General features: G+C 43.4%; 6 protein-coding genes across 8 annotated transcripts in view; 5 read left to right on the forward strand and 1 right to left on the reverse strand.

The window, feature by feature from the left end:
* ccn5 (cellular communication network factor 5) overlaps positions 1-4229 on the forward strand; it is a 34393-nt gene extending 30164 nt beyond the window's left edge. For both annotated transcript variants that reach the window (XM_069141821.1, XM_069141822.1), the window contains 2 exons: positions 1068-1312; positions 2588-4229. In XM_069141821.1, the coding sequence (XP_068997922.1) occupies positions 1068-1312; positions 2588-2875 (533 nt within the window). In that variant the 3' untranslated portion in view covers positions 2876-4229. The remainder of the gene's footprint in view (positions 1-1067; positions 1313-2587) is intronic.
* A 2187-nt stretch (positions 4230-6416) lies between these two features.
* On the forward strand, positions 6417-7823 carry LOC138193661 (P2Y purinoceptor 1). The gene has a single exon (XM_069141825.1). The coding sequence runs from the start codon at positions 6462-6464 to the stop codon at positions 7443-7445; it is 984 nt and encodes a 327-aa protein (XP_068997926.1). The 5' UTR covers positions 6417-6461; the 3' UTR covers positions 7446-7823.
* Positions 7824-8597: 774 nt separating this feature from the next.
* Positions 8598-9864, forward strand: LOC138193662 (P2Y purinoceptor 1-like). The gene has a single exon (XM_069141826.1). The coding sequence runs from the start codon at positions 8610-8612 to the stop codon at positions 9579-9581; it is 972 nt and encodes a 323-aa protein (XP_068997927.1). The 5' UTR covers positions 8598-8609; the 3' UTR covers positions 9582-9864.
* A 968-nt stretch (positions 9865-10832) lies between these two features.
* LOC138193659 (P2Y purinoceptor 1-like) lies at positions 10833-12666 on the forward strand. Its single transcript, XM_069141823.1, has one exon. It carries the CDS (start codon positions 10926-10928, stop codon positions 12018-12020), a length of 1095 nt encoding a protein of 364 aa, XP_068997924.1. The 5' UTR covers positions 10833-10925; the 3' UTR covers positions 12021-12666.
* Positions 12667-12682: 16 nt separating this feature from the next.
* Positions 12683-16542, reverse strand: LOC138193653 (UDP-glucuronosyltransferase 2B20-like). Its single transcript, XM_069141814.1, has 2 exons — positions 16285-16542; positions 12683-15004 (listed from the first exon to the last, which is right to left on the reverse strand). The coding sequence occupies exon 2, from the start codon at positions 15000-15002 to the stop codon at positions 13413-13415; it is 1590 nt and encodes a 529-aa protein (XP_068997915.1). The 5' UTR covers positions 15003-15004; positions 16285-16542; the 3' UTR covers positions 12683-13412.
* Positions 16543-17717: 1175 nt separating this feature from the next.
* On the forward strand, positions 17718-26031 carry pfkfb1 (6-phosphofructo-2-kinase/fructose-2,6-biphosphatase 1). Of its 2 annotated transcripts, none has more exons than XM_069141817.1 (14): positions 17718-17849; positions 20934-21059; positions 21170-21266; positions 21387-21453; positions 21733-21807; positions 22230-22286; positions 22387-22508; positions 22594-22801; positions 23296-23442; positions 24076-24180; positions 24331-24460; positions 24575-24637; positions 24743-24807; positions 25440-26030. In XM_069141817.1, the coding sequence occupies exons 1-14, from the start codon at positions 17798-17800 to the stop codon at positions 25497-25499; spliced, it is 1374 nt and encodes a 457-aa protein (XP_068997918.1). In that variant the 5' UTR covers positions 17718-17797; the 3' UTR covers positions 25500-26030. The 2 variants fall into 2 exon arrangements, with proteins under 2 accessions (XP_068997918.1, XP_068997917.1); XM_069141816.1 differs by lacking the exon at positions 17718-17849 and adding an exon at positions 19542-19647 and having other exon boundaries at positions 25440-26031.
* The last annotated feature ends 139 nt before the right edge of the window (positions 26032-26170 follow it).

Raw genomic sequence — 26170 nt, forward strand, 5'->3', positions numbered from 1 at the left:
TTTATTTTTGGTGAAAACATATTTTTTTTCACTCAGTTTCCTCAGTTTCATAACAACAACAATTAAACACATGAAGCCATGAAGGGATTGCATTACTCTATTAAAAAGGGGTGTGTGTGTGTGTGTGTGTGTGCGTGCGTGCGTGCGTGCGTGTGCGTGTGTGTGTGTGTGTGTGTGTGTGTGTGTGTACATGAAACGGTTGTTTAGGGAAACGAAGGCAATCCAAAAACATCTGGAATTCCAAACACTGTCTGAGTCAAAACTTGCGTTACAAAACAGCGAAAGGAACATTTTGTTCTCGAATGCAAAACCAGCGACGTCATCGTATCAAAACTTCAAATGTAAACACTGACATTTTACACGATTTTTTTTTATTTTTTAGTTTAACTAAAACATCTGCTTTATGATGATATCTCCAATGTCCATCGCAAATACACCCGAATATTAAAACAGTCTTCCTAAAACTTTCTTATCATTTAAATCATTGTATTTTTACATTATTATTCAGTATGACAGCAATATAGTGAATTAGTCTTCTGTGCATCCATAGATAACTAGTAAACGTTGTAGTCTACACACCACTGAAATACTATAATAAATAATAGTGACTTGATTTATTCCTCGCTTTTCAAAACGTTACAAAGTGCTTTACTTTGTTTTTCCAGGATTTAAAAAGAAAACAATAAGTCAGGGCTGAGGAAAGTAAAACTGAGGCAGAAATAATACAAATTAAATCCCCAACAAAGAAATGTAAGACAACAGTAACGATTAACAATAAAATAGCTAAGAAAAGTCAGAAGTAGAGAAGAAGAGAGAAAAAAAGTTACGTGCAAGTTAAGTTTTAAGAAATGATTTAAAAGTTCTCGCGAATAATATTGATTTTATGCTAAGCTAACAGGCTACCGGCCGTGGCTTTGCATTTAACACAGGAAGTGGTGTAAAATTTCTCATCTCTCACCAGTTAAGCGTCAAATTCATCTTTTTAATATAATTTCATATGAATTCCCAATAAAATCTTCTCTGGACTCATTGTTTTGTCTGCATTTTTTCTTTTCCTTCTTCGCCAGCCATGAGGCCGGACGGGTTGTGGCCGACCCCGCCGAGGGATCACCGCCCTGCGAACAAGCCGGTCCCGCCGGCCTCCGCCTGCGTGGAGCGCAGCACCCAGTGGAGCGCCTGTTCCCAGAGCTGCGGCGCCGGAGTCTCCACCCGGGTCTCCAACCAGAACCCCGCCTGCAGGCTGCAAATGGAAACCCGACTTTGTAAAGTGCGGCCGTGTCACGCCGTCCAGGCTGCGCCCTGGAAACCCGCGGTGAGTCCCCGGACTTCGCTTATCTCCTTTATTCAGTGAAAACGGTGCAATAAAGGGGAAACAGAACTTTTAGAGGTGAATATCTGAACACCTGGCGACAAACTGTCTGCTTAGAAAACACCCTTTTTTTTTTAATTTTAACACACAATTACAGAAACACAATCGACTCTACACACATTTCTCAGTCGACCAAAATTAAAGTGCTGGATGGCGATAAAAAAGAAAGAAGAAAAAAAAAAAAAAGCTAAAACGTTTATTATAAAGTCTGGCTCTCTTGCTACTAATTGAAAAATACCAGCCGGCCTCCTCCTGCAATTAACGCCTGTGCTTTAATTTAACCCAAACCAGGACCTTTCCCTAACCCCTAACCGAGTGTTATCATTGCCTAACCCCTAAACGTACCCTTAGCTGTTTTTTTTTAATTTGCCATAATTACTATCTTTCTCTGAGCTCATAGCTATCATGAGCAGAAAGGGTTGAATTTTGAAAATGCTGACTCTTGCGTTTTGCAGACAAAGTTGCAGTTGCAGATCAGATGTGTTTAAAGGACCAAAATTAAACTCTGCAGTTTTTTTTCAAAACATACAGAAATTGCTCAGATTAAATTGGATTAAATTTAGACAAAAGCTCTCTTAACTTTTCAAACCATTTACCTCTAAGTTCAAAACCAAATTTCCCTTTTTTGTAGCTTTTTCAAAATTCCACTCGTTTTGCTTGATAAAAAAACCACGACTGAAGAGTCCGAATCAGACAGCGTCATGCTAATAAGAAATCGGATCCACCGCTGGCTCCTCCTCCAGCTCGCCCAAATATGGTCACTTCCTGCTCCAAACCGCACCGAACCAGCAAAGACGGCGCCGGACAAAACCCGAATTCAAGGCTTCATAACGGCGGTTCAACAAACCAACGGGTGACGTCACCCTACAATTTTATGTCTAAAATATTAAAATAAATAACAACTAAGTTTTATATTACTGTAGTTTTATGTCGAGTCTACTCTTCCTGGGTTCTTTTATATAATTTGCATAGCGACAATCCAAAAATACACTTTATACGACTCGTACACTACAAAAACATCACAAATTACCAAATTAAAACAATTAGCACAATTTGAAATGACCGGATGACCGGCTCTGATTGAATCTACTGTCCTCAACTCGATAAATATAAAATCATTTAACATAAAAAAGTGAAGTGTAGAATTTTAAACCCAATCTGTGATGTCATCAGATCTTCGCATTGCTTATGTGTGTGTGTGTGTGTGTGTTTCCTCAGTGGGGACAGCAGGGGCGCTGCAGGGCCAGCTACGCGTCCCCAGGGCCCATTCGGCTCGTCCACCAGGGCTGCTACAGCACCCGGGCCTACCAGCTGCGTTACTGCGGCCAGTGCAGCGACTCCCGGTGCTGCACGCCGTCCCGAACCGCCACCGTCGAGGTAACATTCCGCTGTCCCACGGGCGGGTCGCTGAGACGAGCCGTGATGATGATCCACTCCTGCGTCTGTCACAACAACTGCCCCTACGCGCCGTACACCAACCCGGCTCTGTGGGGACTCCGGCCCTGATTGGCCCGTTTAGACTCACTGAGAAACTGTCAGAGCCGACCGGACTGGACGGTCACGGAGAGAAAACCTTCATTAATCCCCTCGAAGAGAAAATCATCTTTGTACAAACTGTGACTGAGTTGAACTGGACGAACTCTGTCTGCACTTTTCAATTCAATTTTATTTATAGAGCGCCAAACACACAACACACGATAATTTAAAGTTCTTACAACAGAACTTTATACAGAGAAACCCGACAATTCAACGATTCCCACGTAAGCGAGGAAGAAAAAAACTCTTTCAACAGGAAGAAAAACCTCCAACAGAAACCATTATTTCTTCTGAGTTTATCCAAGAATCAAAATGATTTAGCAAATCAAGCAAGCAAGCAGACTTCATTTTACAGTTTATAACACGTTTTTGCCGCAGAAGTAAAGAGCTTTACAGGAGTAAGGAAAAATACACGAGACAAGGTAATTAAAAAAAAAACAAAGGACAAGTGTGTAACTCAAAAACTAAAAGTTATAGAAAAAAAAATAGGTTTTAGGATTATTTTTAAAGATGTGCACTGATTCGGATTGTTTATGACTTTTTTTTTCTTCGTTTTACATTTTTGAACATTTTAAAATCACTGAGTTATAATGCAATAGAAGCAAAAGGTTGACTTTTGGCTGAATTTGGCAGGTGGGAAAAAAAACATTTTAGGTTGAGACGAGAACCAAGTTTTTTTTTTTTTTTATCTCTCTGGGATGCAGTTTTGGTCAAATGAGCCTATTAAATTTGAATTTTTGCATAACTGTTCCCATAAAAACAAAAAAAACAGTTAAAAACTTGGTCCTAAATTTTGAGTTGAGGACATTTGACCATGTTGTTAATTTAATTGGTCATAAACAGTTTTAAAGACTTTCTTACATCACTAAACGACAATTTGTCTTTAAGAGCAAGTTTCAATTAATTTAAAAAGAATTATGTATTTGTTGACAGTCCCACAGAACGAGTCCGACTTTTACGTCGGCAGATATTTTTTCTCTGACGTGAGCGAAGCAACTTTTAACGTGTACAGTTTTTGTTTGTTTGTTTGTTTGTTTGTTTGTAGTCGGACGACGTTGCACTTATTTCTTCACGTTGTATGTTGTTGTAAATAATTTCTGGACAGATGTCTCTTATGTATAGTGAAAAATGTTTTATTATTTTATATACAGTATGTCCCTTTATTCTCCAAATAATTGTGTGATTTTTTTTTTTTTATGTATATTTTTTATTTTTTCATACATACAGATTTTACGGTTATTTTATACCTCTTTTTATATCTTTTTTTCCCAACATCATCATTCATGAGTAGTTGTTAGCAGTGAAACACAGAAATAAACATCATCACGCCACCACCTGGTCAGTTTGGTATTTCATATTAAAAAAAAAAATGAAGCCAGATGGATGAGTAGTATTAATAGTTGTCAAAAGTCCCCACCGAGGCGTCACTTGACCATTTCCCAGGCGATGGAGAAATCGAACGCACCTGTATGAACAGAAAACGTCCTCTCGCCTGCAATCAATCAACTCGACAGGCTAAACGTCATGTGAGTGAGTTTAATCCTAATTTCTATTCATATTTTTGTTTATACAATGACTTTAATTCTCTTTGCAGAGCTTTAAACCACCCAAACGAGATGATGGATGGATGATCTTTCTGAAACATCATCCAAGGATAAACGGGTTGTTTATGATGACCTGTAGAGGGCCGATCGAGGGAAACGGGTGGAGCTGTTACCATCATGCATGCACAATCAACAGTTAAATGGATGGCAGGGCTTTGAATACTGATTATCGTCCCGTATCCCTGGAAACTCTCAGTAGATTTCAAGATGGGAGAATTCAAGATAGCTGCCCTAGAAAGTGTTTTTTTGTTTTGTTTTCATTGTGACAGAACTTTCATTTTGTCAGCTGGTTTCTTGACCATCTGAACAGAACAAGGAGGCTTCTGCATGAGGACAACTCCTCGTTACAGATCTGCATTTTTGCATTCACCATATGAGCAGTTTATTCTTTTATTTAGTCTGACATCTAGTGGAAGATGAGGGCATTGCAGAGGCTGTGTTGTATCTCCAGCATCAATGAGGACATAAAGATGAGTTTTGAGGTGGCAAAAAGCAGATATGGTCTCTATCAAAATTGTTTTACACATTTTGATCATTTTTAGGTGGAAGAGCTTCAGCTGAAGGACAAATCATGAAGTTGTGTTATTTCATTATTTGGTCTGTCAAACTTTTTTTTAAACCACCCCACCCGTGATATTTGTTGAGACATTTCAGTCTAAACCAAAGTGTGGATTGAACAACAACATTTACCATCCCTACTAATCCCTCTGAAATGTTAATAATATACATTTTTACTTCATTTACAATTACTACACAGGTTACAAATAACACATTTAAATAGAAGTATTTGAGTGACCAGTTTTGTGGCCCCAAATACAGCAACAAAAAAAACAAAAAAAAGATTTGATAACCACAAATAAAGGTGACAACATGACATTAGATAGATAGATAAGATAGATATGATTTTATTAATCCCACAGTGGGGCAGTTTAGTTGTTACAGTAGCACAGAAACACATTTAGGGAAAAAATAAAGGACAAAATTGACAAATATGTATACAATGAAATAAGATGGATAAAAATCTTTTTTTTAGAAGAAGTAAGACCAATGAATAAATACACACACACACACACACACACACACTATCTACACAAAAAAAAAATAAGCTTGGGATAAAAAGAAAGTGTCAGGTGCTATGAAAGGAAATAAAGTGCAGCGTTATTTTAGTCCGGTGTTGAACAGTCTGACAGCCGTCGGAACAAACGACCTGCGGTAGCTCTCTTTCCTGCACTATTATTATTATTATTATTATTATTATTATTATTATTATTATTATTATTTGTTAGTCTTTATGTAAAAGATCCTCAGATTTAGTTTGAACATATTTCATGACAATAGGACAAAACCAAGCAGTTCTGTTTTTTTCACAGTTAAGAGCTGGTTATTGTTGAGCAGCCACAGAACTGCCACCAACAGGATGTGGTAAACCCCGGCTTCATGCCACCTAGATACCAGAACCCCATTTAGAAATCAGACACCCCTCGTTACTGTTGCTAACCAGCAGAATAATAACACATAAACAAAAAAGTTGAAATCATTTAATTCTGTAAAAAATGTTCCGTGTTTTTTTTCTCTTGACAGAATTTATCCAGATAACAGTAAGTTGGCAATTAGAGCTGCTGATAAGTGTGTGGAATTAGATATCGTCAGAATCAAAAACATGAAACAATGATCTATGATACAGCCGAGGCCAAACCGAGGCGCAGGTAAATCTGGAGGAGCTGTATGAGTTTCTGTTTTAGGTCGGCGTGGTTTCACTTCATACGACTTCGACTCATATTTTCAGCATGACTCATCTGACGAACCAGCCAACTGAAAAGTTGCAGGTGTGAACATGACTGCTCGAAACAGGAAACATCTGCGTGCTATGCGGGAGCTTTATTTTTTGTTTCCATCCTGTGAAAGAACGCTCACAGAGAGAGACGGAGGATTCAACCCGTAGAAAGAAGACGATGAACGCCACGCTGGTCAACTTCGGCTTCACGCGTCTGTTCCTGCCGCCGGTGTTCATCTCGGTGTTCGTCATCGGGCTGGCGGCGAACGCGTGGGGGCTGAGGTCTCTGTTGCGCAACTGGAACAAACTGGGAACCGTCAACGTGTTCGTCCTCAACCTGGGGCTGGCGGACATCCAGTACCTGCTCACGCTCCCGTTCCTGATAGCCTACTACTTCAACGGAAGCAAGTGGATGTTCGGAGACGTCTTCTGCAAGATCACCAGGTTCTGCTTCAACCTGAATCTGTACGGCAGCATCGGCTTCCTCGCCTGCATCAGCGTGTACCGCTACCTGGCGATCGTCCACCCGATGAGGGCGATGGGACGGATAACCGCCGCCCACTCCGTCGCCGTCTCCGTCGCCGTTTGGCTGCTGGTGAGCGTTCAGAGCCTCCCGGACATGTTGTACCTCAAAACGTACAGAAACGCCACGGGGAAATGTTACGACACCACCTCCAGCGCCTTCGTGGAGGACTACCTGAACTACAGCCTCGGCTGGACGCTCTGCGGGTTCGGAGTCCCGCTCCTCGTCATGCTCGGCTGCTACGGACACGTCATCGGCGTCCTCTGCTGCAGAGACGCCACCGACCCGGTGCTGAAGCAAAAATGCCTCAAGCTGCTGTTCGTCCTGATTCTTCTCTTCTCCGTTTGCTACACCCCGTTTCACGTGTTCAAGAATCTCAACCTCTGGTCGAGAGTTTTGACCAAGCGCAAGACGACCCCCGATTGGTCGAACGCCGTCTACTTGGCTCATCAGATAAGTCGCGGCCTCGTGTGTCTGAACAGCGCCCTCAACCCTCTGGTTTACCTCCACGTGGACGAAGACATCGCCGCTCAGCTCGGACGGTTGTTAGGGCGAGTTCGCCGAGCCGTCCTGCGGCAGACGGCCAACGTAACTGAAGTCACTTGCGTTGTACCATCTGAGACCACTAGTCTCAGATGACCGGTCGTCTCAGACTCAGATCTTCAGGCAGAAGACTTTTATCCGTTCCCGAGACCCGGCTGGGGGGGCGAAACGTTTTCAAGTCAGAGCCCCGGGATTATGGAACGACCTGCCTGAAGAAATCAGGCCTCCAGAAGTCTGTGACATCTTTTAAATCTCTTGAAATATCCTTTCATCGGAGAGTCTTCACTGAATTTAGTCGATTTTGGTGAATCACTTTTATGTGTTTTACACCCTAACTGTTTTTGAAGGTTTAATTCTGTCCGATCATTGTGTTTAAGTCGTTTCAATTCACTGTTGTTTTTTAATGGCATATTTAATGTGAAGCACTTTGTAACTCCAGTTTAGAAAAAGTGCTATAAAAAAATAAAGTTTATTTTTATTATTATAAAAAAAAAAACTGTTCTGAGTGTTACTGATTGATCTCACAAGGATTTATGGGGGCGGGAATAAAGCCATTGCGTTTGTGGAGATCGGATTTGTGCTAAAACAGGAAGTCGGTAGGGGAAAAATAAGCAAAAGTTTCACTGACTGACTGCAACACTTTTACGTTAGCTGCACACGCTGTGGGGGAGGGTGAGTGGATATGACTCAATCTGAATGGAAACCCGACGATACAGCGCAGACATGTCAATCAAACCAGCCACGCTTCAAAACACAGCTCCCTTCGAGGCCTAATATCTAATTAATGATGAGATTATTTTCAGAAGGACCCCCCAGAAATTAAGGAGAGGAGCTGATGACACCAAAATGACTCGTGGAAAACATTTGTTTTCGTATTTCATTTTTTTTCAGGTATTTTTGGAGCCAGCGCCGAGTGGAGATCAGCGGCCGTCACACCGGGCCCTTACATTTCTGACCTCTGACTGAATTCGCCGACCGGCCGTCTTCGGTCATCGAGCTTTAAGCCAATAAGTTGTGTCTGGCATTGCAACCTGTGACCACTATTTTAAAGCCACAACAGGAAACACAGCTTCATCATATCATTTCCTTATTCAGTAGAACTGCCCTTAGGCAGATTGCGTATGTATTTTTCTGTTTCATTCTGATAAGATCCAAAACAAAAATGATGATTCTGCAGGAAGCGACATTTCAAGAAGAAACGCCTCTTGTCATAAGGACGCTTTTCCTTTTCAGCATTTTGCGGCGTTACGAAGAGACAGAATGAAGAACGGCTCTTGCCCAAATATCAACTTCACCTTTTCGGACAGATTCCTCCCTCCGGTCTACATCTTGGTGTTCGTCGTGGGTCTGATCGCCAACGGATGGGGAGTGAGCTCTTTGCTGCACAACTGGAAGAAGCTAAAGATCATCAACGTTTTCGTTCTCAACATCGGACTCGCAGATATCTTGTATCTGCTCACGCTTCCGGCTCTGGTGGCGTACTTCATGTCGGGGCGGAAGTGGACCTTCGGCGACGCTCTGTGCAAGACGATGAGGTTCTGCTTCAACCTGAATCTGTACGGCAGCATCGGCTTCCTCACCTGCATCAGCGTCTACAGGTACCTGGCGATCGTCCACCCGGTCCGAGTGATGGGGAGGTTTACAACGACTCAGTCCGTGGCCGTCTCCGTCGCCGTTTGGCTGCTGGTGAGCGTTCAGAGCCTTCCCGACATGTTGTACGTCAAAACGTCCGGAAACGCCACGGGGAAATGTTACGACACCACCTCCAGCGCCTTCGTGGAGGACTACCTGAAGTACAGCCTCGGCTGGACGCTCTGCGGGTTCGGAGTCCCGCTCCTCGTCGCGCTGGGCTGCTACGGACACGTGGCCGTCGTGCTCTGCCGCCCGAACGCCACCGATAAGGTGATGAAGCAAAGAAGCCTGAAGCTGCTGTACATCCTGATCTTCCTCTTCTCCGTGTGCTACGTCCCCTATCACGTTTTCAAGAACCTCAACCTCGCGGCGAGAGTTTCGGCGAAACGCGGGGTGTGCCGAGGGTGGTTCAACGAGGTCTACCTGGGTTTTCAGGTATGCCGCGGCCTCGTGTGTCTGAACAGCGTTCTCAACCCTCTGATTTATCTCCACGGCAACGACGATATTCCCGCTCCGCTAAAATGGCTGTTCCGGAGAGGTCGACGGGTGTTCGGACGTCCTACATCGAACACCGGTAGCGTACCTATGACGGAAATCTGAAAACGGATGATTACTAGTAAACGTTTCCCCCAAAATTTGTTTTTCTCATAATTATTGTCCCGTCTTTGATTTATTGTCTTCGTAGTAATTGTGTGTTTTTGTGAGAACGTTTTGGTTTTCTTTTGATTTGCTGTGGTGGACAAAACCGAATGACGTCGTCACCCACAATCTTTTCAAGCTATATGTTATATATATATTTTTTTCCCCCACTGTGATAATTTTCCATTTTTATTTTGCACATTAGATTAAACATTTTACTCTTTATTTAATCTTAATAGTCACAGAATAGCACGTTATTGTGTTGTTGTGTATGTTGTTTACTGTTTTTTAATTGTTTTTGTGTTAATAAAATTTCTTGAAATCGAGTTTAAACAAAGTTCAGAGATTTATTCATTTATTTTTTTCCGTTTCCTTAATTCTATTGGTTGTCAAACAGCCCAATCACCTCTCACTATAAATAAAAAGGGGCGGGGCTTTGAGGTTCAGGGCAGGTGATGCACAGCAGCCCAGTCAGAGGCTAAAAATAGACAATACTTGTAAGTGAACAAAGAGCGAAAGTGTCCGTACCACAATCGTTTTAATAACGATTTAACCAGGAAACGTTTCCCTCCCGGACCCTGCGTCTTCCCGGACCATCTCTCATCCCTCTTCCGGTCCCTCGGACCTCCTCCCTACTTGAAATGGTGAGTACCATCCATTACGGCCTCCTTTTTATTTATTTTTTTTATTTTTTTTAATTTTTTTTTTTACTGCATATAACACAAGCAGATGATGCATCTATTTATTACAGGCACTGTGCAACCCAGACCTGTCTCATTGTATGTTTAAAGGACGTTACGACTCAGCTGAATTATTGGAATATGGTAAATAATTGCTGTTTCAGAAAGTCATTTAAAAGACTCATTTATATATTGAAACTTAAAAAAAAGAAAAGAAAAAAAGGGGGTCAGATTTATGGAGATGAAAACAACGTTTTGTATATTGTTTTTACTTAAGTGGGTAAACTATTTATGATATTTATATGTGAAAACTACCACCAGAGGGAGACACTGACCTGCGACAGTCACAAAGCTCCTTTCTTTGCACTCTCAAACGTTATGAGTATTGCTTCATGCATCTGTATAGATCATTTACTGTTGGTTTACCACGATGTGACAGAGATTTTTAAAACTTGACCTTATTTCTACAAATCACCACTATTTTTTTAACCACATCCACCAAATGTTGGCAGATATTTGAATGCTTTATAAAAAGATAGAATAGTGAACAGTGGCTGGGGACATATATGCAAGTGCGATCGAGTGGCAGAGCATATGCCTATCTGAGCCCTGCCAGGTGGTTTCGATGCTGCATGATCGCAAACAGGAAGTTGTTATAGGTCAGGTTTTTTTGTCTTTCCCTTCTCATAAGCCGGTTGAATCTCGGAGGAGAAAGGTGGTGCTGATCTCTTTTTCGGACGACAGAATGAACAAAACTAACTCCACTCAAATCTACGAACACAGAGTGCTGCCCGCTGTTTACATCCTCGTGTTCTTCTTCGGTCTGGGAGCGAACGTCTGGGGGTTGAAGTCCCTGCGGCAGAAATGGAAGAAACTGGGAAACGTGAAAGTGTTCGTTCTCAACCTCGGACTTGCAAACTTCTTGTACCTGCCCACGCTCCCGTTCTTGGCGGCGTACTACCTGATGAGGAGCAAATGGATCTTCGGTGACGTCTTCTGCAAGATCACCAGGTTCTGCTTCAACCTGAATCTGTACGGCAGCATCGGCTTCCTCACCTGCATCAGCGTGTACCGCTACCTGGCGATCGTCCACCCGATGAGGGCGAAGGGACGGATAACGTCCGCCCACTCCGCGGCGCTCTCCGTCGTGGTCTGGTCCCTGGTGAGCGCTCAGAGCTTCCCCGACATGTTCTTCACCAAAAAATTCAAAAACAGCACAGGGAAATGTTACCACACCACGTCGAAGGAGAACGTCGAGGCGTACCTGAAATACAGCCTCTGGTGGACGCTCGTCGGGTTTTGCGTCCCGACCGCGGTCACGCTGGGCTGCTACGGACACGCCACCGTCGTCCTCTGCCGCTCCAACACCATCGACAAGGCGCTGAGGCAGAGGAGCTCGAAGCTGCTCTTCATCCTGATCCTCCTCTTCTCCGTTTGTTACATCCCGCACCACGTTCTGAAGAACCTCACCCTCTACTCCAGGGTTTTGTCCAAGCAGCGGGTGTATCCCAAGTGGGACGTCGGCGTGTTCGGCGCTCATCAGATAAGTCGAGGTCTGGTGTGTCTGAACAGCGCTCTGAACCCTCTGATTCACCTCCACGTCAACGACCTCCCCGCTCGGCTCAGGCAGCTGCTGCGGTGCCCTCGACCTCCATGCAGTTGCCTCATTTCCTCAAACTCTGGCAGCGTGCCTGTGCCACAGACTGCAGGTGAAGTTTAACGTCAATGTGAGTTCTTCTTTTTTTTGTTCTTTTTTTTTTTAACGGCTAAAAAAACAAAAACGCTGCTTGTAATTTTGTGGTGCACGTTGGTGAAATTGTCAATTCACCCTGTTAATCTTTGCATTCTTTTGTTGGATCATTTTTTTTTTTTAGATGCTTTTTGCCGCTGGCTGAAAATCCTCCAATTACACTGTAAAGTCTTGTAAGTCTTGAAATATTAATGGGGGCGGAAACCCAATGTCATGCAATAAAAACGGAAGCTGTTTGAGAAATGTCCTTGGACGACCGAGTTGTTTTGACGCCCTGATAGTATTTACACAGCACCTGGAGCTGCTTTTTAATTAAACCAGAACTTTAACCCTCCTGTTGTCCTCGGGTCAAAATGACCCGCAGCTGTGTTCAACCAACTTCTATTTTATTTCTATATTTTTATATTTTTTTGGGATCATTGGTCATCATTCTTTAAAGAATTAACACGAAGATTAAATTTAATGGAAATTGTAAGCAATTTAATTCCACTTCACGTATCGACGTAGAATCTATCGAACCGCTTCTAACATTTTGATGGATTCGTGTGTTGTGTAAGCAGAGAGAGAGCGGCACTTCCTCCAGACTTTGATTGTGATAACTAAGTCACTTCCTTCATTAAATGAGACACGCATTTAAAATTAAACCAGCGCTCTTTATTAACATGATTAAAAACTGGCATCATTGCTTCCTGTTGCATTTTTATGCACTGAAAGAGAGAATGGGTGGCTTTATGGCACATTATATTTCACAATTATTTCCTATAATTGTTTGAGAAATTGAGTCCATATTTTCACTCGGGTAGTTCGAGTGCTTTAAAACAGGTAAGGCATCTGATGTAAGATATTCCTGCTAAGACAGCTGCTCTAGAGACATCGTCAGCTGTTTCTTTCAGTCAAAGTCTGACTGTGTGTTTGAGGCACAAACTGCATGAAACGTGCAGTATTTCGTGGTATTTTTGTGAAAATAAATCTGTAAAATACTCCTGGTTTTGGGTTTTTTCCTCCTGAATTTGTATTCATAGGTGTTGCGACACACAATCTAATGATGATTAATTTACACATAATGAATCACAGCAATCTTTAAAACGATCTCACAATACACTTAATCAAAATAAACCTTTTTCAAAATCACAGTTATAAGCAAGTATTTCTATGGAAATGTCATCGTTTGTTGTTGCTGTTCGTTCTTTAAATTGTATTTGCAAAAGAGTCAGAGCAGAGGGAGAAATCTAATAAAGGATTTAAAGTTTTCAGTAGTTCCCAACCGATGTTTTCTAAAATGCTGTTCCCTGTCGCTACGCCATCATTTTATAACACCATGGATTCCCGCTTTGGTTTATCTCGTGGTCAGTAAAGTGTTATCTATTCACGCTTGGGCTTCTTGGCCTTCACCAAACATTTGATGAGACATCGACATGAGAACCAGACCGACGCGACGACCAGCAAACCGAAAGCCACGAAGACCGCCATCACGTCCAGACCATAATAGGCGTACCACGGCAGTTTGTACGACTCGGTGCGTAGATGCGCCGCGCCCTTGTGCCTCATGACGTACTCCACCCAGAAAACGGCGCTCTCGAGGGGTTTCATCGGTTTGTCGTGATGAAGCCGTGACAGCTTGAGCATGTTCCGCTTGTACGGCTTCTCCGGGTCGAGAATATTCTTCAGGGCGCTCGTCAGAGACTCGACGTCCAACGTGGTCACCTCCACCGTCTCGGCCACTCCTCGCGCCTTCATGCGCACCATGTTGTCGTACTGGTCGAAGATGAGGGGGATGCCCAGGATCGGCACGCCATGGTAGATGGCCTCGTAGATGCCGTTGGTGCCGCCGTGCGTGATGAAAACCTTTGTTTTGGGGTGTCCCAGGAGATCGTTTTGAGGCAGCCACTCCACCAGCATGGTGTTGTTTCCCAGAGTGGCCGGCTTCGGCCCGAGGTGTCGCCACACCACCTTCTGCGGGAGCTCGGCGAACGCCGAGGCGATGACCTCCGACACCTCGCGGCCGAGGTCGCTCAGCAGGGTGCCCAGAGTCATGACGATCACCCCGTGTTCGCCGGAGCTCCGCGCGAACTCCTCGATGTCCGCCGGGAGGGGCTTGGACGGCTTCCCCTGGAAGCCTCCGATGTAGACGACGTTGGGCATGGTGGGACGAGGGAGCTCGAACGTGAAGTCCACCCGCATCAGCCAGATATCGGCCCCTTGCATCAAGGACATGGTGCTGACGTCGCGTCCGAAGTATTTGTCGCACACGGCCTGGTACGGCGGGTTGGACACGTAGCGGTACATGTAAACCAACATGGCGTGGTAGATTACGTTGTTGACTCGTTGAAAGAAGTCCATCTTGTCCGAGTAGTGGGAGAACAGTTCGGGGACGTAGGACAGCGGGGAGGGAGCGATGGCGAAGTGCGCCTCGCCCATGAAAAGCCAACGCACGTTGAAAACCGTGGGAAGCCGGAGATGGTGCGCCAGCAGCACCCCGCCCGGAAACGCCGGGTCGGTCAGGAAAAGGTCGTATCCGGTTCCATTCAGCTGCCGAATCAGCGGCTTATTCTCAAAGATGCTGACGAACAGCTTCGCCACAACTTGCTGGTTTTCTCCGATCATGTCATAAAGGTTCCTGTAAAACTCCAGAAACGCCCGCGGGGAACCTTGGTTCCGGCGGATCTCTATCGACCTCTTCAGGAACGAGGTCATGAAGGTTTGGCTCTCGATGTTTTGGGACTGCTCCTGGTTGATGGTGATGGAGGTGTAGTGGGGCGAGAACTCGGAAATGTACCAGCTGGTGGAGGAGCGCAGCACGGTGATCTGATGGCCTCTGGAGTGAAGCGCCTCCACGAGGATCTTCATGTTCAGCCAGTGGCTTCCGTCGATGGGATAAATCAACACTTTCCCGCCGTGAGACGGAGCTGCTGAAAACAGCAGGAAGAAGGCCAGGGCTGGATATGATCCCATCGCTGGGAAAGAACAGGGGAATAATTATCTTTAATATTGGCATTTAAAAAAAAAAAAATAAAATAAAATAAAAAAAGTTTTCATGGCCAGATTTGGCAAATGTGTTTCTGTTTCAAAACAACTGTTTCAAAACAATGGCGGCGGTTGTCTAGCGAGGTTAAGTGGCATGAACAGTCTTACCCGTAGAAGCACATATTGAATTGAGGCCAGATCGTGCAAAGCCGGCACTCGTGGTTACAATAAGGGAAGGCGTCTGTCGTTTGCAGCTCGGTGTGGTTCGGTTGCGCAACTTGCTTCATATGGGGGTTAATTTGAACCTTTTTTTTTTTACCTTTTTTTTTTTAATATTTTGAACTTGTGTTACATCACTGCGTGTTTATGAAGGCCTCTAAAGGGACTTTAAAAAAAAATACTCTCTTGGGGCTCTTTATTGCAAATACAGCTGGTGAATTGATAAACTGGGGAAAAAAAAGTGGAGCTTTAAAAAAAAAAAAAAAAAAAAAAAAATTTAAAAAGTGTTAATGTTCATAAGCCCTAAAAGTCAAAGTCTAAATATTAACTCTTGCCACAAATGATCTACAAGCGTCTCTGTAAACCCGACAGGGATGAATCTGCTGGTGCGTGTTAAAACCGGCCACTTCCAGCCACTCCACTTTAAAAAAAAAAAAAAAAAAAACTTCATCTGGATGTTTGACATATGACCATATATTTGTTAAGTAATGTTCAGCCACCAATTAACCAAGTCAAAGTCCTCATGCGGGCACGAGAGCGTCACGTATTATTTAAGCATGTAGTCTCGCTCTAGTGTTTAGTAAAGACTGCGTTATTACTATTAGCTTCGATTTAAAGCAAGAAAAACATTTACTTTTCTGCTGGTTTCTGCTTTGTTGAAGTTACCACCTAATCTTAAACTGTAATCTAGGGCTCCACCACACAGTTGCTTAATGCTGTACACAATATATGGGTGATCTACCTAGAGTTGGCTGAGCTGTGATGTGGCCTCACCACAAATGTCAAGTGAAAACATGCAGCATGGTTTTAAAACAAAAATTTGTATTTGTGGTTTTAACATGTCTATACACGAGTGAGTTTTCTTTTTTCTTTTTTTCTTTTCTTTCTACTAGCAGAAGTACTTTGTTCCAGCAGAGATGGCAGAGTCTTGCTCTATAATGTAACAGGCTGTTCTGCAGTTAAACAATAAAAAGAAGGAACATACGGTCCCTAGAAAGTTAAAAAAAAAAAAAGCAGAGCGCACAGTTTTGTCAGTAAAGTCGATCCTCACCTCGGGCCTCCGTAGCTTCGGTCTCTGAAGACTTCCAAACCTGAGAAGAGTCCAAATGCTTATCACGCAGCCGTCCCGGTTGAAGCACGGGTGAATGTATAACTCTGCATGTACCCGACTGAACTTGACATTTCTGATACCTTTTTTTTTTTTTTTTTTCTCTGTAACATTTTAACCATCCCCTCAAAATTAAAAGATAAAAACTCCGCCCATAGCTGCTCTTTGTTTTTGTTTTGTGTGTGTGTGTGTGTGTGTGTGTGTGTGTGTGTGTGTGTGTGTGTTCCTGCTAAGGCTGTTTGTGTTTCTCTGCTCAAAAACCAGCTGGATCCGATTTGACAGAGATAATGTTTCGGCTCATTTAAAACCCATCTCCGATACAGTATTTTACATGTTACAGGCAGGAATCTCATTTTCCTTCACACTTTTAAATTTTTTTTTTTTTTTAATTTTTTTTTTTTATACATATATATATGTAGAGTTGGTGTTCGAACAAAGTTTCTAAAGAAATGTAAATGTAAAGTCTAAAGCCTTATGAAGCTTGTTTTCTAATTAATGAGGGATTATTTTCAGATGAACCTCCAGAAAACTAATAAGGAGCGACTTTAGCGAACAACACCGAGGTAACTCGTGGAGAAATTCTTTTGACGTTTTTTTTTTTGTTTTGTTTGTTTTTTAAACGAGTTGAACGGGAGTCTACGGAGGCTTTTTGGAGCCGACCTCTACTGGCACTCGGTGGTATTGCAGTTTATGGAGGTTTCCGCGTCGGCCTCGTTTTTCAAAACCCGGAAACTACGTCCGCTTTTTATATACAATCTATGATTATGGCACATTATTCTCCCATAATGCAATGCATAAAGCAAATAAAGGAGTTGCTCACAGCTGGAAAGTTTATTGTAATTGTGAGTGGTTGGAAGAGAGAAAGTTGTTACGTAAAACATTGGGGGGGGGGACTATTGAGTGTGTATGTTGTCTGTTTTTGCACAAAATTGTGGTTTGATTGGTGTCTAATGTTGGGACATTTCTTGTTGCTGATGAAAGTATATTGATTTATTTGGACTGCTACACCAGAGTTAGCAGGTAGTATAGATTTAGGGGCTTCTATTACTTATAGTTTTTTGCAGTAACTGAATTTACCACGAGTGTTTTGTAGTGTACTGGGGAATAAATACAAGAATGCTTCATGCCGTAGTCATGTCCGAACCGCCCCACCCACCCCAAGTGTTACTTCCCCTTTTCGCCATGTGTGTAGGTTGTGAACTCAGGCCCTGGCAAACATTAAAGGACAACCCCCAATGTGCTGCTATCATATGTCCATGTGTCATTTAAAGAGAGGGGTGTGTGTGTGTGTGTGTGTGGGGCTGAGAATACTCCGGCACACACGGGACGGGGGGTGGTGGAGTAGGGGTGGGGGGGGTGGGGGTGGGGTGGGGGGGCGTTAGTTCGCTCGCCGCTGCCCACGTAGTCCTCGTGTGTTCGGCTCGGTGTCGGCGGTCCGGCCCGGTGCTGCAGAATAATGGATCTTCCCCAGCTGGAATACGTGAGGCTCCGCAGGTGTGACAGCGCAGGTGAGAGTCCCCCCCACCCCGCTCCCCCCCTCCCACGCAGAGAGGCGTCGCCATGATGACGCACAGTTTTTCTACCGACGCGTGATGCAACGCCGTGTTCAATGCAACGAGTCCAACGAGTGGAAATAGTTTTTGTGCCATTTCACTCTTTATGTACCAATGACGCAACTTCCTTTTCTTTTTTTTAAATGGAAAATAACACGTCTAATTTTGCTGATAACATGCGTGACAACAAAATGGACAGGAAGTGATGAAGATTGTTGCCATGGTTTTCCTTTTTTGTTTGATGGGCTTACCCAAGAGGGTTTTAGAGATGCTTTGAAATGATTTGGGCTCTGTTATGTGCACAAAAAAAAAGCTTGTTTTTCAGAGGCCGGGCTCTAAACTCCTGCCGGGGCAACGTGCCCTGTAGGAGAACACGTACCTTCTCTAAATGGTTATCCCGAAACAGGAAACGCTGGCCATTAGCGGTTATCGCTGCCCCGAGAACATCTCTCTGCCGGTTAGACTTTGAACGACGGCCAAAACCCCGGGAACATGATGTTCTGTTTTGAAGTTGAAGGAACGAGTGACATTAAGGTTTGCTCACATGGGAATGAATAATATGATACGCTGAGTCATGAGGGAAGGTTTACACTCATTTTACTTTTTTTTTATTTGCGTTTTTTTATGTCTGTTTTGTCGTCTTTTTTTAAAAAAATTTTTTTTAATTTTTTTTATCTTTGAACCAGTATTTTTCAAAGTATTGTCTTTTTTCATGGTAACGCTGCATCGTTATTAAATTAAATGATTAAATGAGGCGCGGTGGGAGCGCTCGTTTTGATCAAGCTGACGTCCCGGATGAAAACGTGACAGATATTGAAAATTGAATCAGCACGGATGTATGTCGGCGAACGCGTACGCAGATATCGATCTCTGAAAATGTTTTATTCGGTCATTTTAGTGCTTAAAATCGGGGGGTGTCGCTACAACTTTTTGCAATTCTCCTTTTTTTTTTCCATCTATTAAGCAACCACACTGATAATTTAATCCTTACACTTTAATATTAATGTTTTAAATTCACTTTCCAATGCAAAATATTCCACATGTAGGAACAAAACAAACAAACAAACAGCAGCCTCTCTGCTGATGGACCTGCTTTAGCGCTTATCCTCATGCCATGTCCCAGATTTGAGTTTAAAAGGCTCAAACTGCCCTCTGCTGGTGAGAAAGTAGAAGCCACCCCACTTCCTTGCACTTTGCACACAAACAAAACTTGTTCCTGAGCTCATCTGAATTCAGGAGGGTTTTCTCCCTCCTTCTGTCACACTTCTTGTCGCCCACGACTCCGGCGGAGGCGACGACAGACGGCGGATTCAGACGGCGTTCCCGCTGTCCGAGATTTTTTGTGTGTGTGTGTGTGGAAGCTCCCCGGGTCAGGGGCCCTTTTTTTTTATTTTTTTTTATTTTTTTTTTTTAAATCACGAAACAGACGGAGAGGCAGGCAGGCAGCGTGGCCTCAGGTCCACCCTCCCTCCCTCCCTCCCCCCCCCTTCCCTCCCCATCCCTCCCCCTCCACCCCCTCCTGGCGACCAAGTCCTTCTCCTTAGCAACAGTCAGCTGACCCGCAGGAGGTAGTGTTCAGTGAAGCACACACACACATGCAGCACAGATCAGCAGAGCCGTGCGCCTCGGTCGTCTGCCCCTTCGCGGTTTTGACAGTTAACAATGTCCGCAGAGCAGAAAAAGCTCACACAGGCTCCTCTGCTCAAGATCTGGGTGCCGTGGATGGGATGCAACCTGAACCGCAGGAGGGGATGTAAGGAAACCAAAAAACAACAACAACAACAACAACAACAAACTCTCTCTCAGCTGGAGATTTACAGTTACATTTCCTGAGACGCTGCTGTTTTTTGTTTTGTTTTTATTTTCCTGTTGATGTTCTGACTGAGCTTTTGACTCGCTTCTTGTTTCAGCAGATCAAATTATCATCCGTATTCACACTTCAATTTATTTCTGGGGAGGTGAGGTGGGATGGGGAGGGGGGAGGGAGGGCTGGAGTTCAGGTACAGGAAAGGGCTGCAGTCTGAGAGAGGCCGGACCCAACCAGATCCTGAGTTTGTCTCTCTGTGTTCAGTCGGTGTCTGACAGGGGCTCTTTTCAGCATTTTTGCTGACGCGGCGTACTCCATTCATAATCGAACAGCCTGGAGGCCGTCACTGGACACACACACACACACACACACACACACACACACACACACACACACACACACACAAGGGCATCCGGGTGCTTTTTTCTTTTGTGTAGAGGGGTGCGGGGAGGGGGGGGGGGGTTTACAGCCTGCAGTCTGACTTTATTATATGTTTTTATTTATCTTTTTAATCCAGAGACAGACAAGCAATGCAACAAATGGGTCATGATGACAGGGTAAGAAACACCACACAGGCTTTGAAGTAGCACCGGTTTGTGAGCAGAGGATGTTGATTTTTTTTTTTTTTATTTTTTAATTCAGAAGTGATTCTGACTGAGAATATTTCACTGTAAAGCGGCGCCTCGCTCGTTGGCGTCATTATCAAAGTGAGCCGGAGCCGTAGGTTTGTCCAGGAGGGACGACGGGTCGGTACATCGCTGTGTGCCGCCGAGCTTTTAAGACGGGAAAACCTACACAATGCCTTTTTTTTTAATTATTTTATTTTTTTTAGCTTTTTTAATTGAGGCTCTAATTGTGTCACCGTTTCATTTGTAGTATAGTTTATTACTGTGTTTTCCTGTTTCATCTTTTTTGACCTCCCGAGTCGAGGTGAGCTGATTCGTAACCCCGAGCGGAAACGCTTTAACACACTTTTGGAGATTAGGAGCGTCTCCTCCGTGTCACGAGGAGCCATATGGTGCTCCGCTCTGGTGGATTTCCAGGATCCGACTACACCTAAAGAAAAGAGAGGCCGGTTCTGTAGTGAACATCCCGTTTATATATCCTGACGGTTTTCTGACCCGCGTTGCAGCTCGCCAGTGTTCCCGTTTGACCGTCAAAAAAACAAACATGAACTGAAGTCATTGACTTGCTGTTGTGTTTGTGTTTTTGTTTTTGTTTTTCTCCTTCAGCCTCGGTGCCTCAGTTCTGCAACTCTCCCACGATGATCGTGATGGTGGGTTTGCCCGCCAGAGGGAAGACGTACATCTCCAAGAAGCTCACCCGCTACCTCAACTGGATCGGGGTTCCTACAAAAAGTCTGTGTTTTAACCTCGAAATCCCGATTGATATAAAACTGAGAATGAAGTGGAAGTTGAGTGTTTTAATGTTTAATTAAAGTACGTCGTGTGATTTTCGCGCCCGCCAGTGTTCAACGTGGGCCAGTACCGCCGGGAGGCCGTCAAGATCTACAAGAACTTTGAGTTCTTTAAACCCGATAACGAGGAGGCCATGAGGATCCGCAAGTAAATTCGGTCTTATTCAAAAAAAAAAAAAAAAAAAAAAAAAGTCCAGGATTATTTTTTTATTTATTTCTTTTACAGTTGTTGGTTTCTTCGCCTCTGAGAGTTTCACCTGTCTCTCAGGGCCTGCGCTTCGGCCGCGCTCAAAGACGTCGGCGCCTACTTCACCAAGGAACACGGACAAGTAGCCGTGAGTAAGAGGACGACCGGAACGGTCCGTTTTTAATCACGATTAAAAACGCGCTGACGATTCAGGAACGATAACGGGGGGGGAAAGTGAGATTTAAAAAAAAAAAAAAAATAGAGCTTTGTCTTGATGCTCCGTTGCCTTTTTTTTTTTTTTTCTCTCTTTGTTAAATATGATCGTGTTAAAGTGTTTTGTTGTTTAGAAGTTTGATTGTTAATTATCATGAATAAACGCGATGTTTTTGGGACGTGTTGACGACACCCGCGTCCCGTCTCCTTGCAGGTGTTCGACGCCACCAACACCACCAGGGAGAGGAGGGCGGTCATTAATAGTTTCGCAAAAGAGAAAGGTTACAAGGCAAGCATCGCCGTCTCATCGAGTTTGACGTCGAAGACTGACAACCACTTTGATATTTATACGCTGAATATATATATGAAGTGTCATATCTCACCTGTCGGTTGCCCCGGCAACCTTCCAATAAGGACAGGACTCGGTTACCTTGAAAGTCCTTACGTTAGGCTAACCGCCTGCCGGCTGCAGCCGCGTATTAAACGTTAGAAGAAGAAAGTAAAAACGTGTTTTTGCCTCAAAACTTATTTCCTCAGATTTTGGATTTAGTTACTTTTGGACGGTGCGAGTGCTCCCCGTGCTTCTTTAATGCTAAGCTGAGCTGGCAGTAAACTTTTGAACAACAACGCTAAAACACGGCAAATGAATCTTTGACATTTTACAGGCATTTAAATAAATAAACGTGTTTTTAACTGGTGTTCCTTTTGCAGGTGTTCTTTGTGGAATCTATCTGTGACGACCCAGAAATCATTGGAGAGAACATCAAGGTGAGAAGCTCGTTCACGTCATCGGGTTGTTTTTATTTTTGTTTAAGTATTTAACGGAAGCTGAGGTGGACTGTTCTTATTTGAAGACTTTTCTTTCCAGCAAGTCAAATTCGGGAGTCCGGACTACGTGGATCGTGACATCGACGAAGCCATGGAGGACTTCGTCCAGCGCATCGACTGCTACCGAGCGAGCTACATGCCCATAGACGACGAGAAGGACAGGTGCGACGTCTTCATTGTCGAGTCGAACGGATGAAACTCTTGCCTGACGATGTCGTTCTTAAAAGTCTCATTTGACTTTGACCAGGAAACTGTCCTACATAAAGATCTTCGACGTGGGCAGCAGGTACCTGGTGAACCGGGTCCAGGACCACATCCAGAGCCGGATCGTCTACTACCTGATGAACATCCACGTCACGCCCAGATCCATCTACCTGAGCCGCCACGGAGAGAGCGAGCTCAACCTGCTGGGACGCATCGGCGGAGATTCGGGTTTGTCCTCCAGAGGACTGAAGGTGAGCGACCGTAAAGAGCCAGTTTAAGAATTCCCTTTAACGGAAATTCAATTTTAGTTATACAGCGGCCAAATCACAACGCAGGTTATTTCATGGCACTGAACATTAGAAGTCCCGACAGCAGAACTTTACGGCATCGTACAGAGAAACACAAACGATTCCCACATGAGCGAGAAATAAAAAAAAACTCCTCTTTAAGGAAGGAAAACCTCCGACAGGAACCAGGCTCAGAGGTGGGCGGAGCTTCTGCCTCCACCGGTTGGTGGTGAGAGGAGAGCAGAGAGAGAAAAGAACAGCATAGAGATACAAGACGTGAACTGTCGGAGAGGGACGGCGATCACAGAGGAGAGACATGCAGCTTCACGGCCGGAGACGTCGGCAAAAAGAAAGAATGGGAACAAGATAATAAGCAAAAAATAATAATAATAATAATTATTAAAAATTATATTATAAGCAATGAAATTGAATGACTCGTCACTTTCTTTCTCGCCCAGTACGCCAGCGCCTTTGCGACCTTCATCCAAGGTCAGAACATCAGCGACCTGAAGGTGTGGACGAGCCACATGAAGAGGACCATCCAGACCGCCGAGGCTCTGGGAGTCCAGTACGAACAGTGGAAGGCGCTCAACGAGATCGACGCTGTGAGTTCATACAAGTACCTTTTTATTTATTTTTTTAATCCTTTTTGCAACGTGGCTTCAGTGTCTCTCGTTGCGATATGAAATAGCTGATAAACTTTTCTAATATTCTAAATAGTTGTCATAATATAAAAAAAATTGGTTTTGTATATGAGCTGTCTGCTTGAATGTTTAATTAATATTCGAATAGTACTTGTGCTTGAAATGATCCGTCCGTATTTAAACATTCATGGTCCCCAGATGCTGAATCCAATTATCTTTTAATGGTGCTCTGAATTTTTCTTCCATAATAAAGTTTCATTTTGAAGGAATTGTCTTTGCGACTATTGGATGGATCGCTGTGAACTTTATTTCACACTAATTTTGGTCAGTTAAAATGTGAGATTTTTGATTCTTGGTTTTTGAGATTCCCACGAGCCTCACGGTCGTTTAACTTTGTGCTCGGCGCTAATGAGCAAATGTTAGCGTGCGACAGTTAAATGCTGCTTGACAGAAGGACGTCAGCATTCGTCCCAAAGCGTTTGGCTTCAGATCAAACCAACCTGGTTCCGCGCCGAAGCGTGTAATACACCCGTCGGCCCACTAGAGGACACCGTGTCAGCGTCACGGCTTTGACGTGTCTTCGTCTCGATGAAGGGCGTCTGCGAGGAGCTAACGTACGAAGAGATTCAGGAGAATTTCCCGGAAGAGTTTGCGCTGAGAGACCAGGACAAGTATCGCTACCGTTACCCAAAGGGGGAGGTGAGATCTCCCTCAATGTTTTTTGAGTTACAGTTTTAATTTCCACGCTTGGTTAAAGGAACAGTTCAACATTTTTTTTTTCGCGAGGTGTAATTAGACTGAACTTTTAAAATGTTTTATTTTTTTTTTTTTTTTTTTTTTTACCTCCAGTCTTACGAGGACCTCGTCCACCGTCTGGAGCCCGTCATCATGGAGCTGGAGAGGCAGGAGAACGTCCTGGTCGTCTGCCACCAGGCCGTGATGCGCTGCCTGCTGGCCTACTTCCTCGACAAACCCGCAGGTACCAAATAGAAACATACAAATTAAAAAAAATTAAAAAAAACCTGGCTTATAGTACCTCCTATAATTTTTTAATTCCACAACTCAGAAGTCTTTATTTTCCATCCTTTTGAAGATGAGCTGCCTTATCTCAGATGCCCTCTTCACACGGTGCTCAAACTCACCCCGATAGCTTACGGTAGGTGAAGAAACTGATCCGAGTGTTGCGACACGTCCTGTTTCTGCAAACCTTTTTTTTTTTTTTTGTCTGACGTCCTTTTCTGTTCGTTTTTTTTAACTGCAGGATGTAAAGTGGAGTCGTTCTTCCTCAACATCGAAGCCGTCAACACACACAGAGAGAGGCCGTCGGTGAGTTTCCATTCGTCAACCGTGATTATTCATTTATTTAATGTCGTGGTGAGGGATGAACCTCTCTGCTGAAATGATCTCCTTTTTCTTTGTTTTTTTCTTATTTTAAAATGATCGGAAAGAGATTTAAGATTGAGATTTTTATCGTCATACTCGCAGTATAAATTCTTACTTACTAAAATAAAAATATATATATATATAAATAATTTTAAAATCTAAAAAAGAACTAGAAATATCAAAGAATAAGAATATAAATAGTTTAATATAATACCAAATATTAAAAAAAAAGGAAAAATTCCCTCCATCGCCTTCTCAAAAAAGATAAACATTACAGTTGTTTTCTTCCCATTTGAAAAGCTATCTTACGTTCAGCTAAAGTTAGCAGCAAAACTTCAAAGTCAAAGTCGAGGGGAAGCCGGCCGACTTTTTTCTGCCGCTTGCGTGCACTTGACTTTTTACACGTGGTCGTAGCATGTCGCGGATAAACGCGAAGGCGTATTTAAAAGCGAATGAAGATAAATCCGACGTCCCGTTAACCTCTTTAACGCTGCAGGTTTACGGAGTCACGCTGGTTTTTATTTTCAGTAACTTGTGTCGTTTTTGTTTTGTTTGTTGTTTTTGTTTTTTTGCAGAACGTCAACGTCAACAGAAACCAGGAAGAAGCTCTGCAGACGGTTCCCGACCACGTATAAACACGGACCTCTGGGAGAAAACTGGACTCGTTGCCGCCGATGAGCTTCACTGAACATTAGACGTGCACTCCGCGGACAACGGAAAACAAACGAGACGATAGAAACGGGACTGAAACAAACAAAAAAATGAAATGGAAAAACATCAACTGGACTTCAACTGTCGTGACTGAAAAGGACTCGCAAGAGACCCGGTTCTGTTTTTTGTTTTTTTTAAGATGTTCCTGTCTTATCTGAATATATGTAAGCTTGCTTTTCTTGAAAGCATTATGTTGTTTACAAAAAACAACAACAACAACTAACACCTGAAAAAAAAAAAAAAACATGAAAAAAAAAAAGCTGTCGAGAGGTTTTGATTATAACCTGAATAATGTGTCGCCGTTGTACAGATGACAGAAACGTGTTGTTGATAATCTCGTTATAGATTTGAAGGAATCAGCACCACGGACAGCAACCAAACAAACAAAAAGAAACCTTTCACTGTGTAGAGTTGACTGTGACGACTGTAACGTAGATTAGATGACGTAATCCAAGGTGGATTTGAATAAAAATAAATAAATAAAAACAGAATGTAAATAAATAATATGAAGAAAGAAAAAAAAAAAAGAAGCTAAATTCAACATGAAATCACATCACAGGTCGGAGAGAGTTTTATTATGTTGTTATTTAACGGA

The sequence above is a fragment of the Embiotoca jacksoni genome, unplaced genomic scaffold, assembly GCF_022577435.1.
Source record: "Embiotoca jacksoni isolate LCO1_2020_lvr unplaced genomic scaffold, fEmbJac1.0.p SCAF_91, whole genome shotgun sequence".
NCBI lineage: Eukaryota > Metazoa > Chordata > Actinopteri > Embiotocidae > Embiotoca > Embiotoca jacksoni.

Bases quoted from the DNA above. Each gene is read 5' to 3' on its own strand.
- LOC138193661 (XM_069141825.1), top strand. From the start codon at position 6,462: ATGAACGCCACGCTGGTCAACTTCGGCTTCACGCGTCTGTTCCTGCCG.
- LOC138193662 (XM_069141826.1), top strand. From the start codon at position 8,610: ATGAAGAACGGCTCTTGCCCAAATATCAACTTCACCTTTTCGGACAGA.
- LOC138193659 (XM_069141823.1), top strand. From the start codon at position 10,926: ATGCTGCATGATCGCAAACAGGAAGTTGTTATAGGTCAGGTTTTTTTG.
- LOC138193653 (XM_069141814.1), bottom strand. From the start codon at position 15,002: ATGGGATCATATCCAGCCCTGGCCTTCTTCCTGCTGTTTTCAGCAGCT.
- pfkfb1 (XM_069141816.1), top strand. From the start codon at position 19,557: ATGTCCGCAGAGCAGAAAAAGCTCACACAGGCTCCTCTGCTCAAGATC. The intron at 22,509-22,593 runs GTGCGACGTCTT...GACTTTGACCAG, and splicing joins ATAGACGACGAGAAGGACAG to GAAACTGTCCTACATAAAGA. The intron at 24,181-24,330 runs GTGAGATCTCCC...TTTTACCTCCAG, and splicing joins ACCGTTACCCAAAGGGGGAG to TCTTACGAGGACCTCGTCCA.